The following is a 22,009-nucleotide window of genomic DNA, read 5'->3' as shown; positions in this document are numbered from 1 at the left end:
TGGCTGAAACGTCTCCTGATTAGATTAGGATGGTTTTGACAGCTGAGAGGCAGCGCTTGGGCGACTCATACACCGATAAACAGCAGCTCAACCAAATCCAGTTAAAAAGAGACAGAGTTCCCCTCCCCAGTGAGTGCAACACAGCTCCAGTCGTTGGGATTATACCCCCCCTCAATCCGTCCTCTCCCCATCCTCCACCCTCCCTCTTCTTCCATCATTTATCTTCAGTCTCAAGATGCTTCCGCTCCTCTTCTTCTCCCGTTCATCCCATTTCACCCTCACCTCTCCTATCCTTGACTTAATACCAGAACAAAGGCATTCTTCACACTTTGTCAAGAGGTGTTTAGATGGAGCAGCAGAGGTCTTTATATGCAGCAGTACACTTGTTGTATCTCCAGCCTATGAGATCTCTTAATAACCATCTGCATCGCTCTCAAGGTCGACAGATCTCAGACGAGTTCAATCCGTCTGCTTGTCGAGCTACTTTACAGGATGCAACGTCTGAGTGGAAAAGATGGATTATCCAAATGTGACAGGAGTTGTTTGTTGTAGTAGGAAAATACTGTGTACTGGGAATGCTAATAGTCATACGTCAAGTTGCCATGTAGGGTTTAAAAGCTCCTTTTGTTGAAATGCAGATGCTCCATTGACAGCCGTGCTGTTTTGTTCTGGGGTGATGATGTGATGGGAAACATCTCTCTGCTCCATTAAGCAGAGGTCAGCAGGTTTTAAGTGCCCCATCATTGAAAAAAACCTCAAGTAACTGAGAGCTGTATCTACCATCAGGAGAAGATCAGGTGGACAAACCAGAACATCATCTTGAACATCATCAAGTAAATTAGTTTGGTTTAAATGAGGTTTGTGCATGCCAGCATCAGAACATGCTGAAACATGGTGGTGGTAGTATCATGGTTTTGGCTTGCTTTGCTGCATCTAGGCTGTCAATAATGGACCAATAGATTTACAGTAGCTCCTGTAAAAGAAACAATTAATGTTTTGGAGTCCATCAGAATGTGCTGCCTGTGTACGGTTTCAAGTGGCCGTTAGCGCACCCATGCAAACAGAAATTGACTGTGTAAAAAAGGAAGTGTCAGGTTTACAACCAAATGTGCATTATTCCCTCCAAATCCGTCAGCAAATTGTAATTTAACAACTGGCAGTGTCTGTTATCAGCTTGTGTGAAAAGCGCCTGGAGGTGCTGCGTTGCCAGGCTTTGACTGAGGAGCTGACGGCGGCTCTGATTATTACCGCCGGGCTAATGTCGTCTGATAAGGCTGTGTGTGTAATTAAGCTGTTTCCGTAGTGTGTTATCTGAAGCTAGGTGAGCCTCGGCTGCCTAGAGAGACAGAGCTAGTAGTCAGTGAGGAGGAAAAGGGTCTGTATCCTAATCTGTATTTTTTTGCTTCCTTAATCTGAGATATAAGTCTTCATCTTTCACCTGTGTGCTGCCTTTTCCTCCTCCTCCTCTTCTCCTCTTTGGGCAGCCAGATAAATTAGCATCTCCCCTTCAGCGCTGTCTCTTTGTGCCTCCCCTCACGGGGCATCAGGAGATCCCTCCTGGCCAAAAAAAACTGCACCCCCCGCCTCCTTTCTCCACCGAGACTAACACACCAACAGCAAGGCGGTATCTTCCCCCAACCGTTCCCCTCCTCCTGGCCCCCGTAGGCAGGTTTCCTGCTCAAATGGGACCTGCTGATGATGCCATGCGGTTCTCCGAGGAGTCTGAGGATCTAGGGGTCTGCAATATAAACCCTGAAGGGGAGCTTATGGGAGGAGGTGCTTTTTGGGTATGTAAGTATTGCTCAGTGAAGCTATAGATTACCGTCTCTGTCAGCTGCGACGGCCACCGCTGATGAGCTCCTGCACGGTATCATTTCGTATCGATTAGGCGTCTGAGATGCAAACACACACACAAACACACACACAGGCTCTTGGCAAGATGGCCTCTGCCTAGGGCTACCGGTCATTTAGCTGTCACCTCAAAGTGATGGCTCGTCCAGGCATACCAGATCAATGGGAAACCTTATAACACACCATGGCGAGATAAAACACACACATACACACAAAGTGCCTTACCAAACTTCGATAAAAGTGTGTTGCAAGTGACATAAAAATGAAATCAAAAGAGAAAAAAGGATTTTCATTGCAATGTGGCTGCAGGATAAATGTGTGATTAATTTCTCAGAGGCGTTTTAATCAGAGCTGATACCACGGTGGCGTATTGCATTCACAGCCCGGTGAATAGAAACCAAGGCCGTCTTATTTTCCACCCAATGACATTGCGTGATTCAAATAATGGCACGCAACAAGCAGACTGAATGCAAAACAACAAAAGAAGCTGTGGAGAGGACTGTGTGTATTCATCCCTGACATGAATGCTGCTTTGCACTTTTAAAAGAAGTAATCTGGAAATGATCATCAGTGTTTCGTTTCGCTGTGAAGAGGCTCTGAAATAGTGCTGGACTTTTCCAACACCCACTGATGTCAGAAATTATGTCCCATGATCCTTTGCGCTACCCACAAACAAGGATATACAATAAAATCTAACAACAAAACACATGAAATACCCTGATGATAAAATTCATGTACCACTCTCACCTGCTGCAAACATGTAGCCAGTTAGCTTAGCTTAGCATAAAGGATGAACATAAGGTCAAACAGAAAGGATATTTCTTCTCAAAGGTAGCAAAAATCTCCCATCCAGTCTTGTCTTGTTTACAGTCTTTATGCTAAGCTAGGCTAAGGTAACTAGCCTATGCCTGGTGGTGGGGATGTCAACACTTATGTCCCATGATGCTTTGGACACGCAGATGAGAAAATTGGTAGCATTACCGCAAACATGTAGTCTGTTAGCCTAGCTTAGCATTAGATTGGAAGATGGAGTAAAACAGCTAGTCTATTTCTGTTGAAAGATAGCAAAGCAAAGAAAAGACTGCCATCCAGTTTTTTTCTTATTTACAGTCTTTATGCTAAGCTAAGCTAACTAGCTACTGCCTCTATTTGTTCTTTTTGCAATAGTATTTTCACAGACAGCTTTGGGTGCATTAGAGGAAGAGGAGAAGGATCAAACAGTTGCAGTGTTTTGTGTTTATTCGTTCTTGGTAGCAGTAAGCCAAAAGAAATATTAAAAAAATATAAACAAAAACAGAAATATTTGAATGTGCAGCTCTGCTGAGAAGGAGCTGCAGGGAATCATTGGTCATCTAATGAAAAGATGTGACAGCAACCTCAGTGTATTTAACAATAGTGCTGCATCACCCCTCCCTCCTGCCCTTTTCAACCCTGGCTCTGAATATTATTCATAGCACCTTGTCTCTATCACAGCATCTGTAAAAACTAAACACGATCACCCTAAAATTAATGAGCCGTATCTGCCCCATTACATTTATCTATTTAGTGGTGTTTTGGGCCTTCCTTAAGGGCATTATGCATGCTCTTCTGTTCATATTTATAACCCAGGCTTTTTATTAGCGACATAGTGGGGTGCTAACAGTTGGGAGGCAGCACAAGCTTTGATGGTGATGGCAGGCGGCTCAGGCTCGGGCCAAATGTGAAGGGAGGTGATGTGGGGGGGGGAGAGGATCAGCTGCCAGGGCCAAGGACCTCCATGGAGGAGACAAGGGGGGATGGAGAGGAGAGGAGAGGAGAGGAGAGGAGAGGAGAGGAGAGGAGAGGAGAGGAGAGGAGAGGATTTCTGTGGGAGTGAGTGAATCCGGTCCCTGCTTGACTTTGTGAGGAATATTTGTCACAGCCTCGCTAACCTGAGATGTGTTTTGCACGCAGTGTGTGAGCTGGTTTTTGCATAATGCATTACAGATATGGGTTTTTTATCAAGTATTTGAGCAGTTTCTTACACTAAAATATGTCCATAACCTCCCAACATAAAAGGCAGCCATGTTGCTTGTTGTCTATATAAGGGGCTATTACTTTGTTGTATAAGAAGAATCTTTTATTGACCAACAGCTGTAGTGCTTCCTTTGACCATGTTGCATTCAGCAAACCTTAACCAAACCAAAGTGGCTGCTGGAAGAGCCATTAGATTGTCTCAGCTTATCTTGGCAGGAATAGAGGAATCATCCCAAAAGCCTTTTAGGAAATGGACCCTGGCTTTGTCTGGAACCAATCGATGCCGGCTCTCCAAATCGGCGTCTATCCAAAGCGTCCTTTGTCTTGGCTATTGTGCAATGCTTTTTTGGCTCCTGATTCCTTGCCTACACACACACACAAGTTTCACTTTACCACGTAATTATGCACGTGCAGAACCATGTGTACACTCATCGGCAACTGCTGATCAACTGCATGACCTTCTCTCTAACAACGTTAATGTCACCACCTGGGGGAGGAAAGAAGGGGCAAGGGAGGATGAATGGAAAGAAAGAGCGCACAATAAGCGTGTCGGCTCACCTGGAGCCTCTTTCATCCATTTCCCATTCTGCATGCGCGCGCTCTCGTGCCGTGTCACACACCACCGTGGGTCGTAACCTAACATTTAGTGTATGTGAATCCTTTTTCTGTGTGTGTGTGTGTAAGAGAGAGAGAGAGAGAGGCTCGCCCGCTGACAGGATCCTGTTACGCCAAATGTCACACTTCCAAAAAGGATTCACCCCCCGCAGAGAAAATAAAGTCAAGACCTTCCTTCGCTCCCTCACCTTGTCCCTCCATCACTCTCCACCTCCTCCTCCTCCTTCTTCACCTTCCACTCACTTATCCCTTTCTATCCTCTTTTCCGCTCCCTTGAACTATCACTGCCTCACACCTTGGTTTGCCGTCCTCAGCGTTTTGCTGAATAAAGTCCCCTTTAACTGGCTGGTTTTAGCGGATAATTAGTCCTCACCTTAGGAGTGGAGGAGGAAAAAGGTTGATTTTGTTAGGTTTTCTTGAAAACCTTGAATATATATTTATATATATGAAAACATGCAGGCCTTCAGTGTAGGGGGGAGACTTTATCTTCACTTTTTAATTCAGTATGCAAATGCTGCAAACAACTCCCTTTTTGTTCCTGGAAGAAGAAAAAAAAGACTCCCTTAGCAACATACACCCTCCTCCAAAATAAGAGTGCGGTTTTATTTTTAGATGGTGCAAACAAGGGAAAAGGAGAAGGTGGAGTTGGGGGGTAGTTGTGAGATTGTAAATGTCTCTGATGTGTTCAGTCTGTACAACCTTATTCCTGATAATGGAACTAGCTACTCTGTCTGTCAGTGCCTATTTACACACAAATGAAGTGGCGAAGTAGCTGGTGCCCACTGGAGCTGCTAGCCTCCATCTCAGCTGTCAAAACAGGTTAGCGGCAACAAGCGAAACACAACGATCCCAGGGATCACACTGGCATCGTCCACTCCAAACATAATAGCTTCATCCTTGGACATGGAGCGTCTCTTTCCCTCTCAGAACCTTGCCAGCTTGTTGTAAAGTAATAGACTTCTCAGGATGGCTGTTCGCACAAATCGGGGATGCAGGCTTTTATTTGCCCTCCACAGGGAGAGGTGTTTGGAGTAATGGGGATGAAGCAGACCATAACTACAGCTGAATAAATCTCCCTATCTTGGCTCAGTGGAAGCCGGTGCACACACGGCTTGTCAAAGCTATATAAAATGTTGTTTGATAGGAGTTGTGTACAGTTTAGGACTGCTCCTCCTCCTCCTCCTCTTCCTCCATCGGCTCGCCTTGCTTTCCTCCACAGCAGCTGCAATCAATCAGAGTTTAATCAGCCGTCTTGCTGGAGTTGCCAGGTAATCCTGGCTGTCTCGGTGGCTATCTGTGCATGTGTGCATGTGACAGCTGGCAGAGCTGGGTGAGCGGATGGCACCATGCAGATCGTCTGTATCGGGAGGATCTGAGGGTTGTTGAAATTGTCAAGTGGGATTTAAGAGTGTGGATATGAATCAGTGCAGATGAATCTAACCCACTGTTCTCTCTCCTGTAGACCTGCTTAGAGTTGGAGCGTTATCTGCAGACGGAGCCCAAGCGTCTGTCGGAACTCTTTGACCAGGACTTGGATGGCCTCCTAACTCCAGCCTACCTGAAGGAGGATGGAGAGGAGGAGCTGTCAGACAGCCTGCTCCCAAGCCTCCCCGAGCCTCCAAGCCCACCTCCAGCGATCATTTGCCCTGAGCGGAAAAACCTATCCTACACCGGTGCAGTGAGAAAAGACCTTAAAACCAAAGGACATGGCCTGGAAGAAGGGGTGGAAGGTGTCCACCAAGCCCGGCTGAGTGCCGTCACCTCCCTGACGCCCCCATCATCACCAGAACTGGGCCGACACCTTGTCAAACCTAACCAGACGCTGACGGCATCAGCTGATGGGACTCTCACCTTAAAGCTGGTCGCAAGGAAGGTGGGGCTCAGCGCCGCCCGGTTGGTGGCGGGGCATGCACTTCCAGTGCAGGTAAAGGACGAAGAGGAGGGGGGCACTTGCATGATTGGGGTCGGAGAGCTACCAGAGAACAAGAAGAGGATCCATCGCTGCCAATTCAACGGTTGCAGGAAGGTGTACACAAAGAGCTCCCACCTAAAGGCCCATCAGAGGACACACACAGGTGAGAAGTTCTACTCAAAACACGGTTTTGTGCCATGACTTCCTGCTATAAATTTGTAATGGCATCTTGGATATTTAAGTTTTCATAGCAAGAACCACCACACTGCATCCATTTATGACACCCACTTCGATCCTCTGCAAGGAGGAAGGAGTTTTTTCAGTCATTCGTCCATTGGAGAGAACAGAATTAGGATGGCTAGCCAGCAGAAATGAAACACATTTCCCCTTTTAATTTGTGTATATAAATACATATAGCTGTTTTCAGATGGGAGTTCTCTCTGGTAATGAAACAGATTGACACTCATTGTTAGTGACAGGTTGCAAAGTCTCAATCCTGGAGCTAAATAAGTGCTGCGCACTGAGGAAGACATGCTGAAGCCACGTCTGTGTGGTGTACCGAAAAAAAGCCCTTTTTTGCACCTTTTCTTCTGAATTCTTCGATAACTTGCCGTGAGATAATTGAGGAAAATCCCCTCATGAATTGATAACAGCAACGGCTCTGTAATCACAGTACATGTGAAAAAAAGTGATGATTTAAAGGAAAATCTCTTATCCCTGCCAAACCAGGGCAGGTCCTCCTTGTCAAGGTTCTTCTCAAGAAGGAAAGAGGGGGAGGTGGGGTGTGGGTTTAGAAGCTATAACTCTCCTGCTCCTCCATCTCAATCCCAAACCACTCAGACCTCTGTCACAGAGCTGTCCTCCGTCTGAGTAACTGCGCAGTGATGGATGGATTGACCTGGATAGGCCGCCATTTCCCTGGTTTATTTCAGGCCCTCCCGTCCTCTATGCGTTCTATAAGTCTAGGTCAGTGTCTCTCAATCTGAAGATGTAATAGAGCAGGGAAAGATTTATCATGGCGGGGCTTCCGTGAGGGAAAACAAAACTCAGACTTGCTTTATAAATTCAGGGGTATGATGAGATGAATATTGATAGGTCACCGTGCACCTGTTTAAATAAGAGGAGGTACAGCAAACAGCGTCCATCATGCTAAATGAAGTTACAACGACTCAGATTAGATTTACTCCCTCCCCAATATCTAAATCCATCCACTGCTCGGTTGATAGATCACTGAATCTGTGCAGCACATCCTTGCTTCAGCCTGACTGAAAGGGCGCAGACATGCTAACATCGATTTCCCCACAGTGTGGAGTATCGACAGCCACTGTGATCACACCGCATGCCAACTGGGAGACCTAGTGAAGTCCGGTGGCAAAATCCATATGAGCACAGTCTCAATTTTACAGCAGACACGGCAGCAAACTTTAAAGTTTAATCTAAAATTTCAGATTAATTCTGGATGAGGGCTAGGATTAATTTGTATTGGTCTTTTATTAAAATTTCTTCATCTGTTTTCACACATTAACCTTTTTTTGAAATTCAGTTTGTATAAACCTGGATTAAATAAACTGAGATTACCAGCAGAGCTCTACTTAAATCTGAATTTAATTATTAGATTTATATTCTGGATTAAATTGACTTTTTTTTTCCTTCATTCACTTCATAAACTCTTCTCTTCTTACTGATGACCAACTATTGATGTTGAATTTACATAAACCAGGATTTAACAAACTGAGATTAGCAGCACACCTTTACTTAAATCTGGATTTACTTTATGTGATTTTACCTTGGATTAAATTGGCATCATTCGATTAAAGCACTTCTCTTGATGATTAAGCTTTTGCAGTCCGGTTTACATAAACCTGGATTGAGATTAGCAACAGAGATTAATTTATTTCTGAATTTGCTTATTTGACCCTCAGATTTAACCAATCTCAGATTGAACTGTATTTTATAATGATGCCAGCTAACAACCAGCTATGGCTATAACCATAACCATAAATAATATATATATATAATATGAAATCTTTCAGCTAAAGTTGCATCCAGGCATTAGCAGCATTAAAATGGTGCTCCACCACAGCACCATAAAGGATGGTTCCTAGAGGAACCCTTTCCCCCTCGAGCCTATCGCTGTCACTTAAGGTGCTTAAAAGCACAGAAAAGTAACATCTGTCTTATTCGGAGCAGGCAGGTGGAGTGATAAAGGTGAAAAATGTCGACATAAGATGACAAAAGGAAACACAAAAGCTACAGAAGACGAGAGGGTGACACGAAACAAAGGAGTAGATGAAGACAGAAGACAGGAATGGGGGAGGTACAGTAAGAGCGACCCTCTTCAGAAAGAGACAGCAGTGCCACAGGCTCCCCCATTCACTGCACCATTATCCTGACAAGTTTAAAGATGTCATTACTCAAATCCTCTTTTTCTTAGTTGTTATTTCCATAAATTACCAACGGAGAAAAGGCGACGATTTAATCTGGAATTAGACGAGCTGAGTTGAAATGACAGTGCCCTGTAGAGCTTTTTGTGAATAGGCTTATGGCTGATAAGGAATGGCACAATTAGATTTTGGGCAGGGTAAAACATGAGGACTGTTAGGGTGTTCTGCCTTCTCTCTCTCTCTAATTCCCCATCTTCCTCACTCTCTCTAGCTCTCTCCTCATCCGGCCACATTCTCATTTTAGAATTGAAGACATTCATCAGCTGAATGTTTGGACTTATAACCGTCATAATGTCGGTCTTCCTCTTCTCTCCTTTAACCTGTTTTCACTCATCCACCGAGCCTGCGCTGCTAGAAGCCCATAAAGCGTTCTCCAAGAGCCTCTGTAATGACCTCTGAGACCCGGATGCCCTGCTCCAGCTTCAGCTAATGGAGGGAATGTAATTAACTTCAGCACTGGCACCTGACAGGCTGGAGAGGGCGCATGCACAACTCGGAAGTAACAGATTACACATAATAGGATTACCAAGACTCAGGAAACACCCAGTTATTAGATTACGGATGAGAAATATGTGATGTGTTATTTGATTATTATTTTTAAAAGCATTTTTATTGCACGAGTGAATAGTGCCAGTTAATGGGTGTCTTATTAAATAACACAGAATGAATCGCCCTGTCCACAATCTTCATTCTTTAAATCAGAATGAATAATCCAATTAGCTCCATAATCTACATTATATGTTTTACAGGCAAAGTAATCCAAAAGTAACAGAGCTTAATCAGATTATGAGTTCAGGCTAATCTCCTGGATTAGGTTACTGATTGCCATTTTAAACTGTCAATCAGTCAGACTGTGTGTAAGACAGTGTGTGTTTTGCAAATCAAAGTACCTGCTCTACTTGCATGTTTGTATGAGGGCATCTTGAGGGAGAGAGGAGGAGGTGGGGGGGTCTGTTGCTAGGCGATGGGGGCAGTGTATCGTTGGAGGAGTCGGTAGCTGAGTGGTTATGTAGTGCTGCAGGCTCTGGTCTCTGAGTGCCCTCCCCTCCTCCTCCTCTTCTCTTCTTCTACTCCTCCTCCTGCACCACCACTACCACTACTACTACTACTACCACCACCACCACCATCATCACAACCCCAGCCCCCCTCCCCCTGCCCTCCCGCTCTTTTGCCCTGTACAGCTCTACAGTTACCGTTGCTAGGCAACTGCCTCCGTGCTCTGCCAGCGTGCTCGGTAATTGGCCGGTGGCATGGCGGCGTGCCGTTGCCAGATCCAGCCAGCTGCACTGACTACTGCCTCCTCATGTTTCACCGCACACCCCCCCCCCCCCCTCACCCCTCTGTCTCTCACTCATACACATGCACCCCCACCCCCACCCCCCTCTGCTCCCATTGCTAGGCAACACATTCAGGCATCCCTGCCTCTGGGGGATTTCATTGGTCAGAGCCGGATGGCCCAAAACCTGCTGCTTTGAGGGACGGGGACCAGACTAATTCCTGGGTCTTAACAAAGCCTTGAATATAACTTAATCAGAAAAAAATTGAATTTATATAATGGATCATTATTGATTTTCAATTTACTTGCACTGACTAGAGGCAGTTTCTTTCCGTTTCTCACATCATCACTGCTGTAACCTCATGCACCTCATGGTTAGCAGATGTTGTAACAGTAAATAATTAGCCCTTTAATTAAAAAGCACAATATAGATCTTCTCAGCTTTTGTACACACGCCCCTTCTGCATCTTTACTACCTTTTGCAAAGCTGTTGATCCATTGCCTGTGACCCTTTTGATAATAAATTAAGCCAGTATCTGTGTGCAGTCAAGCAGAGCTGGTCAGTGTGTCTGCATTCAACCAGTCCAGATGGGATGTGACTGATGCAGGTGACATCTTGGAAGCTGGACGCAGCTGGCACATTGTAGTCTCCTTGCCATTATGTGACTGGCCTAATTATCACTAGCATCCCCTCCTCCTCCTCCTTCTCCTCCTCCTCCTCCTGCAGTCTCCTCTGCCCTAATCCACTTCTGCACCACTCCACTTTTCCCCTCTCCTGGTCTCATCTCACCTCCTCTTCTCACTCTCTCATCCACCTTGCCTCTAATCCCTCCCTCCCCCTCCTTATCGTCTCCCTCTCCACTCTCGCTCCACTTCTCTCAACCTCTTCTTGCCTGTTCAGCAAGATTGGAGACCAGTGGGAGCTTCTCCATCTCAGTGTTAAACATTACACTGCTCTCCTTTTTAGTTCCCTTAAAAAGAAAAAAACATAATGCAAGCTGCAATCAAATATTTGGGGTCATGTTTGGAAGTGTTTGCACGGGTGCTTATGTGTGTTTTTTCTCGTCCCCCCCAGGTGAGAAGCCGTACAAGTGCTCGTGGGAGGGCTGTGAGTGGCGATTCGCGCGGAGCGACGAGCTGACGCGGCACTACCGCAAACACACCGGTGCCAAGCCTTTTAAGTGCAACCACTGTGACAGGTCTGTCAAAACACAGCTCTCCCTCCTTCACTCTGTCTCATATGTTCTCCTTCCACTTTCCAGGGGGGCATTTGAAGTACTCCCACAGCACAGCAGGTGTCTTCTTCTTTTTTTTTTTTTAACTCTGTGTTCAGTTTGGTGTTGTGAGGATGCTACTAACACACCCCAAAAAATGTGTTTGGTACTGACCCAGTTTGAAAAAGTGTGTTGGCAGGATTACTTATGTGCTCTCCTTTGCACAACTTGCTCAGTCTTTCAATCCAAAGAGCACACATTAGGCCTGGTGCAGCATATTAATACTCACACACAGCCTTGATTTGGCAGCCATTGGCACTGTTGCACATGTACTAACTGTAAGGAATATTAATCTGAAGTCAAGATATGAAGGATGATTCTCTATCTGCTCGTCAGCACATATAATAGGCTACACAACCACACCAGTACCAATCAGCGGTGCAGTTTGCCTCTTAATAAGTCATCGTGGTCAGTTTAATTATGAAGTGCGCAAAAATCTTTTACCGGTGAGCCTTCACTGATCATTATTTAAAAAAAAATCTTTATTCCTGTTTTAATTACAGCCTTCTGTCTGTGATTTGACACCTCTGGGTTCCCCTGAGCTATATTGTCTACAAGTTACAGCACGGCACCCTGTCCGAAAAGGTCACTTTGGTGGTGTTACACTGCAAAATCAATTATAACGGAAGATGTATTGCATTTGTATTCCTGCAGCATTGATTTTATATAGTTTCATAACATTTTATTTACTTATTTATATATTAGTAAATCAATAAATAAATGCTAAATATAAGTATAAAACACATTTTAGTTGATGTTTTTTTACATTTTAAATGCAGTACAAGCACTTTTGTGTTTTAAATAATACGTACAGCTTTTATTTAAGTTGTTGAACAAAGTCCGACAACCACAAAGTGTGTGTGTGTGTGAGGGAGCAGAGGGCCGGGCAATGTCATCTTAATCAGGTCTCAGCTGGACAGACTGTAAATACAGTATCCCTCCCACCACACCCTGATTTCCCACCTCCCTTCCTCCCTCCCCTCCCCTCCTCTCCTAGAAGCTGGACCCTGCAGGCACATGCCTAATTCAGATCCACCTCTGTCATGTGTCACAAGCCCCCCCCCCCCCCCCCCCAACCCCTCTAGCCTGATACATACACCCTGCTGAGATGAAGGAAGAGGGGAAACAGTGGAGACAGAGAAGTTGGGGTGGAAGATTGAGGATTGGGGGGGTGTGGGGGGTGTGGTGGGGGACAGACCCATGGTGTGCCAGCTGGTGTCGTGCCCTCGAGTCATGACTCATACTTTACCATCTGTCTCACTGAGCACACACACACACACACTCTTACACCATTCTCCTGAGCCATTCATTAATCCCACGTGTTTTTTCTTGTGACACACACACATATGCAGGTGTGACAGTAAGACAGATGACTGGTGGCTCGTTACATGTGACTCCCCCTCTTGGCCAAACACTGATTCATCTAGACACCTCAGAAGAAAAGAGAACATGAAGCTCAACAGTTGCAGACTTTCATATTTTTATATTATGGATTCATGTGTTTCCTTAAAGGGACTTTTATTCGTCTATAAGTGCTAAAATGCTAACATGCTAATTTTTGGTTTTTGAATATGAAAAAAAGAGGTGCAGTCAACATTGGATTGCCAGCCATGCTAGCTGTACACAATCAACGTTATAGTGAAGTTCCTCTCACTGCCTGCAGGGGGAGACAAACTTCCAGCAGCGTAGCAGCTTTCATTAATGTGTGCTCTGAGCTATCTGTTTGCCATTTGTGAGCAATTATCTACTATCTTGACTTTTTTTCTTCTTCTTCTGCTGAACATTAATAAAATGATGCACAACTCAAATATTTCTAATCATTAGTGTCCAATTATCTTAGCTCTTTCTGTTGGAAAGCACTTCTCCAGGGGGAGGAGGAGCTGGTGGAATCATCTGGTAGCATGTGTGCCATAAACAAAACACCAGCTGAAAGCATATAGGATGTCATTTGCAGCAAACATTTTTAAAAGCCTCGTTGAAAAAAATAGAGCAATTTCATATTTGAGCTGCCGCAAAGCCTGATCTCAAATGAGAGGCTTCGATTCATCTCATTTAGTTTTACAGCACATGTTTTGCATGCTGCTCCCCCCTCTCCCCCCTTCTCCCTCCTCTCCCTCCCCTGCACTGTTTCAACAGATCCATCTGTGGGCTCTCTAGTTATTCATGGCGCAGCTGAAGTCATTAGGAGTGCTGCTGAAAATGCTGATTATGAATTAGTTACACATATACTAATTGCGTGTGCATTAGTGGCTCAGCACTCACTAGCTAACAGCAACATTTAGCTCAATCGACAAAACAAACTTCTTCCCCTTGCATTGGTATCAAGCTAACAAGCTGTTCTCTGTTCCCCTCTTTTGGTTGCAGGTGTTTCTCGCGGTCGGATCACTTGGCGCTGCACATGAAGAGGCACATCTGAGGAATTCGAGAGAGAGAGGTCGGCGGGAGGATGGAGGCAGGCGTAGAAGGAGGAGAGCGGAAAAATAACACCATGGATGTCTGAAAGAGATAAAGGACGGACTCTGAAGACAACTGATTTGTGATGCGGAGGGACAAACATGAGGACGCTGACTACGGGCTGATTCTAAGTGGCTCCGTCCATCTGTGCCCTAACAGTCGGTTTGTGACTCCACAGTGACACGTCGTCACCTCACAAATGTCCCCGGTGGATGCTCCATCCCGCCCTTCATATGGGGATGTCACACGGTGGACCACTTGCCTGTGGTATCTTTTGCTAATCCCTCGGCGGTTGCAGCGCACCAGCGGGAACACCAACTGAACCAGATGTACAGTTTTTGTGGATCTCCTCGTCTTGAACGTACCTTGATTTTTGAACACTCCTACAGCCTTTACAACTCACCAAAGGTTTAATTAACTTATTCATTTGACACAACAATTGGACCCATCATTGTTTCTTCTGGTTCATCATTGTCCTGCGAGGTGTACCACTGATCCTGATCCTGGAGGTTCCACTGAAACTGAAAGATGCTTTTTCCTCTCTGGGATCTTAACCTCTTATTCGCCAGAAACTGTTGCACAATTAACTCTTTGCAAACTTTTTTGTGGAAAAAAAAACGCTCCACTTGTCTTGAACTGGGAGACAATTTGGGATCCACATGCACAAGCCGAGAGCAGCTAGCTGACTGCGATAGCACACAGACAAAAAAGATCACCACATAAGTAAAGGCTGTATCGTTTCTAAGAAAAAGAATCTTTAATCACTGGAACGACACAGACGCAGCCAAACAAATACCATGAACAGTAGATGCCTGAAATGATCTCTTTGGCCTTTGAGAGTGATTGGCACCTAACTAGCCATGAGTCCTCTTCACACCATCCATGCTGAATTCTTCCTGTTTCACAAAAACCCAATCCGGCCCTATGCATATCCTGCTTGAACGCAGACTTCTACAAATCAATCAGATCAAATCAATGTGAATGTATCTGATCACACCAGACACCATTAGAAGCAGGAGGTCTTGATGGATGAATCCGCTCAGTCAGTCATGTCCCAAACTGACACACATACAAGAAAACTGGAATTATCATTAGATGATCAATCCACTGTACGCAAGCACAAGTAGATTGTGGAGATACTGAGCAACAGCTAAGTCCCCGTGTTAATTCTTTATTTACAAGCAAAGCGAGGCACGCAGCAGTCTGCATTCTGGCAAGGGAGACACAAAAATTGATTTCACTCTGTGTACCAGAGGCACATTTCAATTTTGGTGTATGAATGCAGTCTAGCTCAATCATATCTAGACATGATCTGTCTGCAGCTCTCTATCAATCCGGTGTCATGGAAATAGCTCTTTAAAGGTACAATTTATTTTTATTTATTTAATTCATGAAGAAATATAACATGCAGTCTCAGCAGGCCTAGTGTTAGCCTGATGCTAAGCTAGGCTAAAAATCTGAGCATTGTTGTATTTTATTTACTGATTACCTGTGTGTTTGACATGATTGATGCTGGAAACTCATGGAAAATTAGTGACTTCACCTTGTGGTACAAAGTGGTATTGTGCATGCAAGGTGCAATTCGTAAAAGAAGTGGTTGCTGTTTATTTGTATTTATTTAATTCATGATTAATAATGTGCAATCTCAGCAGGCATGCAGCAATTTAGTGTCGCTTGATGCTAAGCTAGGCTATTTGATTACCCCTGGAAGCTAACAGAAAAGAAAAAGAGAGCCATGCTAGGCTAAAAACTAGCTTATAGGCTAATCATGCTCTCTAGTGTTTGCTAACCATTGCATTCATTCCTTAATATATATGAACTTCGCCTTGTGGTGCAAAGTGGTACTGCGTGCAGGAGCTAAAAAAAAATTCACAAATTGCACCTTTAATATGAAAACAGAATTTTTTTATATTGAGTTACTGAATAGCAATGGCAGACAGGAGACACCACCTAATGAACAAAGCACAAGAAGACCAAAAAATAAATAAAAGAAAACCATAAAGCCATCCAGATTGCAGCTAAGAAAAAATCATCCAAACATTTGAGGCTTCAGATCAGATGAGAATGTTGCTGTACCTGCCTCATCCTCCATGTGGAAGATAAAATGAAGAATAGCAGTTTAACCTGTAAAATCGATGGCAGCTCTACTTGTGTGTTTCAATATTTCAACGGGACGCTCTCCTGTTGAAGTGTTGCGAATGTGTGGGAAGATGGGAAGTGTTTCGTTTCTCTGTTCACGTTCCATATAAATCCAGGATTTTTTTTAAATGTTCATTTAGACATGAAGGAGCCATGATGTGGAAAATATTAAAATACAAGAGAGAGAATTTTTCCCCCTCTGAGCTGATAGAAACAATGCGTGCTTCAAAACTGGGATTTTGAAATGTGAATGTGTTTTCTGGAAAGGTTGTTTCATGTCGTCTCTGAGGATCAGTTCTGTGTCATCTTAATGAATGATTGTCAATTCTGCCGTGCCTGTGTGTTCTTGTCTCTTTTTGTATTTGCACTTTTTTTTTTTGGGAGGGGGAGGGTTAAAAAAATATCTCACTTGCGTATCTGTTTTCCAATAACCCTTGGTGATGATCACAAAGTCTGTACAGTAGCTGTTTTTTGTTTTGCTTTTTTAGCACACACACACACACACACACACATACACACACACACATGCATGAAGATTCAGGCAGCCAAATTCATACATGCACAAAGTACGTCCTGAATCTCACACACACACTTGTGTGTGTGTTTTTTTCCACCGTTTTTTCATGAGCTCTCAGCCGGAGTGGAGTGTTGGGGTGGGGTGGGGGTGCACGCATTACTATGTGTGACACCACCTCTGTCTCCACCAGGTCTGAATTTAAATCACCCTCTTTTTCTACCAGCATTCCTCTCATCCTCCCCCTTCCTTCCTTCCCTCCTTCCTTCCTTCTATGATCCCTTTTCCCACCTCTCTTGTCTTTCTCCTTTTCTTTCTCTGTACAAAGTGTTTCAAATTTATCATTTGTATATTATGATGTATGGGTACGATAATGTTCTTTATTATGGAAAAATGAGAAAGATTTATTTTTGTTACCAGTTTGTTTCATAATTCCTTTTTTAAATTGGTATTGTAATATCTCTATGCAAGGAACTGTTCGGTGAATCGTTTTTATTTAAGAATGTAATTATGTGTAATAAATGGTAGAAGCAGCTTGGCATGGAGTTATTCATGCTTCTTTGTCTGGTGTGTCAATACTGGGTAACAATATGCACCTAATCATCCATCTTAACGTAGAATATTCTGATTTCTTATCAAGTCCTCAATCACAGAGCCATTCAGGTTGTTAACAATGAGCACTTGGGAGTGCGCACCCTGGTTTATTTGCTTTTCTTCTAACTGACCACAGGCCTGATTCAGGTTATTCATGGGCAGGGGAAATCATTTGCACCGTCTAATTTCTGCTATTTTATTTAAGGGGGCGCTCATATGAGTAAAAAAGGGTTTATCATTCCTTTTAAACAAAACAAGGAAATAGGCCAGAATACCTTCACTCGTCGTCCCTCCGAGGGAGCTACAGCATGTTAATTACATCTGTTAGCAACCAAGGTGATGACTTATCCGCTATTCCTGCCTTTTGACCATGACTAGCTGATAAAAGGCTAATCGAATAACTAATGGCTAATTAGGGAGTAATTACTGCCTGGTAAATGGCCCTATGCAGTGTATTAATTCTCCTTGGGTCTGACAGTGTGAAACTCCCATAAGGTTTTTTTGTTTCATTTAATACTCCCTAATTGAAATGGGCACCCTCATCAAGAAGCTTACATGTATCTGTCCAACTTAATGTTCCTTTATCTGTAATTACAGACAGACTGCATATTATCTACCTAACTACACCTACTGCGTCAATCGCAGAGACACATTATGGAATTAAATATGATGGAGTCATTTTTCAATAAAGGTCGCATGTCCCATGAGCGCTTTTCAATCGTTCATTTTCATTCCATGTGACAGAAATGAGCTTGTATGTGAGCTCACAGCAGAGCTAAATGGTCTTAATGTGTTCCGGCAGTGGAGGGACCACATCCACATCGGCATATGTTCATAAAGGTTAACACACTGTCGCAAACACACGGTGTCTCCGGGCAATGAACAACCTTTTTTTTTTTTGCTGAATTTTCATACTTATACAGATATCAAGATATGTAATGTGACTGATATTTTTGACAGTAATATGACAGATATTTTAAAAGTCAATGAAAGGGGCAGGATGTGTGTGCGGAACAAAAGTGTCTGGTGTTTGTTTCCTACCTTGTTTAATCACGTGTTGGACACTAACAGAAAAAGAGTAGGTAATAATAAGTAATATTACGAGATAATTTACTTCATATCAGCACGTTTACATTGTTGTCACGTAATAGTAATTAGTGATAAGTCAGCTAATTTAGCGAATAAACGGAAGTTGCGTGACTTATTCGTTGTTGTTTACCTATTGGGGTTAGGGTCATGCTAGCAGTGCCTGAGTGCTCCGGAAGTTATTGTTGTTGTTTCCGCTGTCAATTGTTGCTAGTAATAGCGACGTGACGATGCTTATTTTATTAGATAAAATATTAATTTTATTTAAATATATTCTGATGCTGCGCTATAAGTCAAGTTTAAGTTAGTGCCAAAATGTAGCATCAACTACTTTAGCATTTCCACGAAAGTAATAAATAACAAGCGGTCCGTCACCGTCTAAGATCACCGGAAACTTTCTTTACTTATGGTTAGTTTGTTTTCAGATCATGCAGTGCAAGTAGCTCTTTCAGCGACTGTGCAAATGTATGCATTAGTTTTCACATACTAGCTGCCATGCTAGGTAACATGGTACTGCTAAGTTGTTGCTATGCAGAGATTGTCAGATACATGTTCTAGCAGTTTGTAGCCACATGAGGGAAGTAGTGTTAATCATTTTTATGCTACCACGACAAAGTTAACTTTGTGCCCTTTGAATTCCCATAATTCTTTGCACTGTGAACATGGAAGAGATCAGGCACCAACATGTAAGTGTGAGCCATACGTTTAGTAAAAAAAATGAATGAGCACATGCTCCACTCGTTTCCTTTATGTCTAATAGCACGTGGCAGTTGGTGAATATAACTGAATGCATGCAGACACAGTGTGGAAAGAGGTAGATTTGTTATCACAATTACACCAGGGACTTCAAGCAGAATAATCTGAATAATAGAAAAGCTGAGCTGATAAACATGGCTCCGTTATGAGTACCCAGTCACCTCTATTCATCTGCATCAAATGATAACATCTATGTAAATCTGGTAGGATGAAATCAGGCCCTAATGTGAACATGCATTCTAATTATGATTTTATACATGTACGGTATACAATATGCATTCTATGCATGGTTGACAGCATTGCGTAGAGTTATATCAAAGAGCTGACGACTTCTGAATTGGAACTTCAAAAGCTAACAAAAATTAAGACCAGAGGACTGTCATTGTTCAGTGTGTTGCAGGCTTGTGGGCTCACCCTTAAATTCTTCTACCTTCTCATCCACAAGACACCTGAGCACATTTCAGAGACCTTTGTTAAACAGCTATAGAAGAGGGGATAAAATGGTGTGAATTGAATTGTGTTTTAATGAAAGAAAAACTGATTCTTCAGGCAAGGCAGTGATTCACCTGAACCAGTACCAGAGCATAAAGTCTTTTCTTCATGTGGTTGTGCAACAGAAGATTTCACCAGCAGAGCAGCCAATGCCTGTGGGTGTCTTGTAGGCGTCTGGCAGCTGCATAGGGATGTTATTGTCACATCTGCCAACACGCCAGGAAGCTGCTACTAGTTTAAAGCTTCCTTCGCTCCGGTAACAAGAGAGATTACAAACTACTTAGCAGCTGAAATCGAGACTCAAAATCTCCAAAATCAAAACGCGGCTCGTGTTGTGGATTCTTTGGCTCTACAGCACAAGCAGTACTTAGGTATTTCCAATTATCGGGAAAATGTCGAGGTGGCCCTCGGTAATTAAAGCCTAATCATGCTGCTGGATTCGGAGAAGCGTCCTCATCAAGCTTTCATTAGTCTCTCTCTCCATGATGCCCAGCAGCAACCCAACCCCCTTTAGGAAAGCTCAGATGGCCTGTTCCCAAATTCCCAAATCCCAAATTTTCACTTCAGTTTTATGAACAGATTCACACAAAGCTGGACCAATACACTAAATACAACCTGCATCAGTGGTTAGCTCTGTTATATGTATATTACATGCACTTGTTTCCTGCTTCTACTGCTGGATTTGAATGAGATCTCGCTTGTGTTTGGAGAGCAGCTGGATTGGCTGGTGGTCCCGCGCCTCTGAGACAGATCAACCGGAGCGCAGTGTGAGAGCACCTGGCTCTCCCAGTATATGCCTGCCTGTTTGACAGACAGCACAGACACCTGGAAGCCCAATGAGAGAGCGCAGTGTAAAAGCCACTGCTGCTCTACAGGGCCATGCATTATGCAGAAAGCTCTCGCTCTCTCTGTCTCACTGTGCCCCCTGCTCTGCAGTAAAAATAGATCAACAGACCTGAGCGTTCTGCTCTTTTTTTTGAGATTCTCACTTTCACTTGGATCTCACCAGGTGCAGCGGCTCTTGGCTCCCGACTCGCATTTCTTCGCCTGGATGTTTGTGTGCGATGCTTAAACACACACTTTATAAAAGTGTGTGTTTGCATGTGTGCATGTCAACCAGGGTTGTTTTATCAGTTTCCCGCTACCTCTTGGCTTTTCAATAAAAGTGGGATATTAGTCACACAATGGTGTTTCCAGCTATTATTGAGTAAGGGATGTGGGGATAAAGCTTGACAAAAGTATGTGGACACCCCATGCTTAAGTGTTTGGGGCTTTTGTGGGCACTTATAATGATGGCACCATGCTCAGTCAGGGTAGCCTTTTCAGAAGAAGTCATAAAGTGTGCTTGCTTTTATACTGTGTGTAATACTGGGGGATTCCTCTAGGGGGCACATGAGATAAATTGCACCACAGTTTTTCTGGCATTCTTATACGTTTCTACTTGCAGTTGTGGGTTATTTTGGCACGATTATTTTGGCTAATAAGTCTTTAAGTTGTCATGCAGTGTTGCCTATTAACTCTTGCAGGTCAATTTTGTGTATACTTTTAGTAGCAATTTGCCACAGAACTTTATCAGAAAGATCAGAATTGTAGTTGATGCATGGATAAATTAGTGGTGTACAATTGCATGCGTTACAGCACAGTGAAGGGCTCCTGTTGCCGAGTGCAAAGGCTCCCAGAAGACCATTGATCCGTGTCTATGACCACAGAGGTCTGCAACTTGTCCCTGATTGCCATTCCGCTGCTAATTAAACAGCCCTGCTTAACGAGGTTCCGTTGATAACAAGGTCGGAGGGAAAGGTCACACTCACTTCAACTGGACACTGCCAATAACAGGCCTGCCTTAGAGCACAGGTACACACACAGAGGTAATCGTAGGAAACATTAAAGAAATGGGCATGCCTATTGAAAGAGAAAAAAAGGTGTGATGACGCAGGCTTCTTTTGTGCAGGCCTGTCTTACATAAGCTATCAGACTTTGATTTGTTCAAAGTATTTCTCCAGGGAGGGAAGAGGGGGGATGCAGTCCATTTATGTTTTTAGCCTTTGTTACAAGTTTTCTTTATTGCCTTTGTTAAAAAAAAGATTTCAGATTCCTGCCTTGTACAGAGCATTTCTATTTAAGCATCATGGAGCCTCATGCTAATAAATGTGTGCATTAGCAACACTTTTTATAACACATTTGAAGGCACCAGGTGTGTCACATCAGAACAAGCTAACGAGTAGCTATGCCTTTTGTTTGAGTATTTTACGTATATTAACATATTTAGAATTTAAGCTTGAGCACAATGCATATTTGTAGTAAAATATACCAGTATATAGACAAAATAACTGAAGCTCTGAAGCATTTATGCGTTTAAGACTGTTAAATAGCCTAATAATTGAGAATAGCTGTTAAAGTTACAGGAATGAATTTACACACAAACCCTCAAAGGATTTATGAATGTTTGTTGTAAACCATCCTCCATTAAAGACCTGGAATCAACTCCCTCCCAATTCTTGTAGCAAGCCAAGTCTTCCCTCGTCTTTTTGTTTCTTTTTTTTTTTTACGGTGGCACTGGGCATAGCGCCAAACACTGTTTGCAATCTCTTGTAGGATATGAAGATC

General features: G+C 43.5%; 1 protein-coding gene across 2 annotated transcripts in view; it reads left to right on the top strand.

Annotated features, from left to right (window-relative positions):
* Positions 1 to 15,177, top strand: part of klf7a (Kruppel like factor 7a) — a 45,776-nt gene extending 30,599 nt beyond the window's left edge. For both annotated transcript variants that reach the window (XM_028398628.1, XM_028398627.1), the window contains 3 exons: positions 5,924 to 6,536; positions 11,169 to 11,292; positions 13,732 to 15,177. In XM_028398628.1, the coding sequence (XP_028254429.1) occupies positions 5,924 to 6,536; positions 11,169 to 11,292; positions 13,732 to 13,783 (789 nt within the window). In that variant the 3' untranslated portion in view covers positions 13,784 to 15,177. The remainder of the gene's footprint in view (positions 1 to 5,923; positions 6,537 to 11,168; positions 11,293 to 13,731) is intronic.
* Positions 15,178 to 22,009: the final 6,832 nt, after the last annotated feature.

The sequence above is a fragment of the Parambassis ranga genome, chromosome 2, assembly GCF_900634625.1.
Source record: "Parambassis ranga chromosome 2, fParRan2.1, whole genome shotgun sequence".
Lineage (NCBI taxonomy): Eukaryota > Metazoa > Chordata > Actinopteri > Ambassidae > Parambassis > Parambassis ranga.
This window is presented reverse-complemented; position numbering and strand designations above follow the sequence as displayed.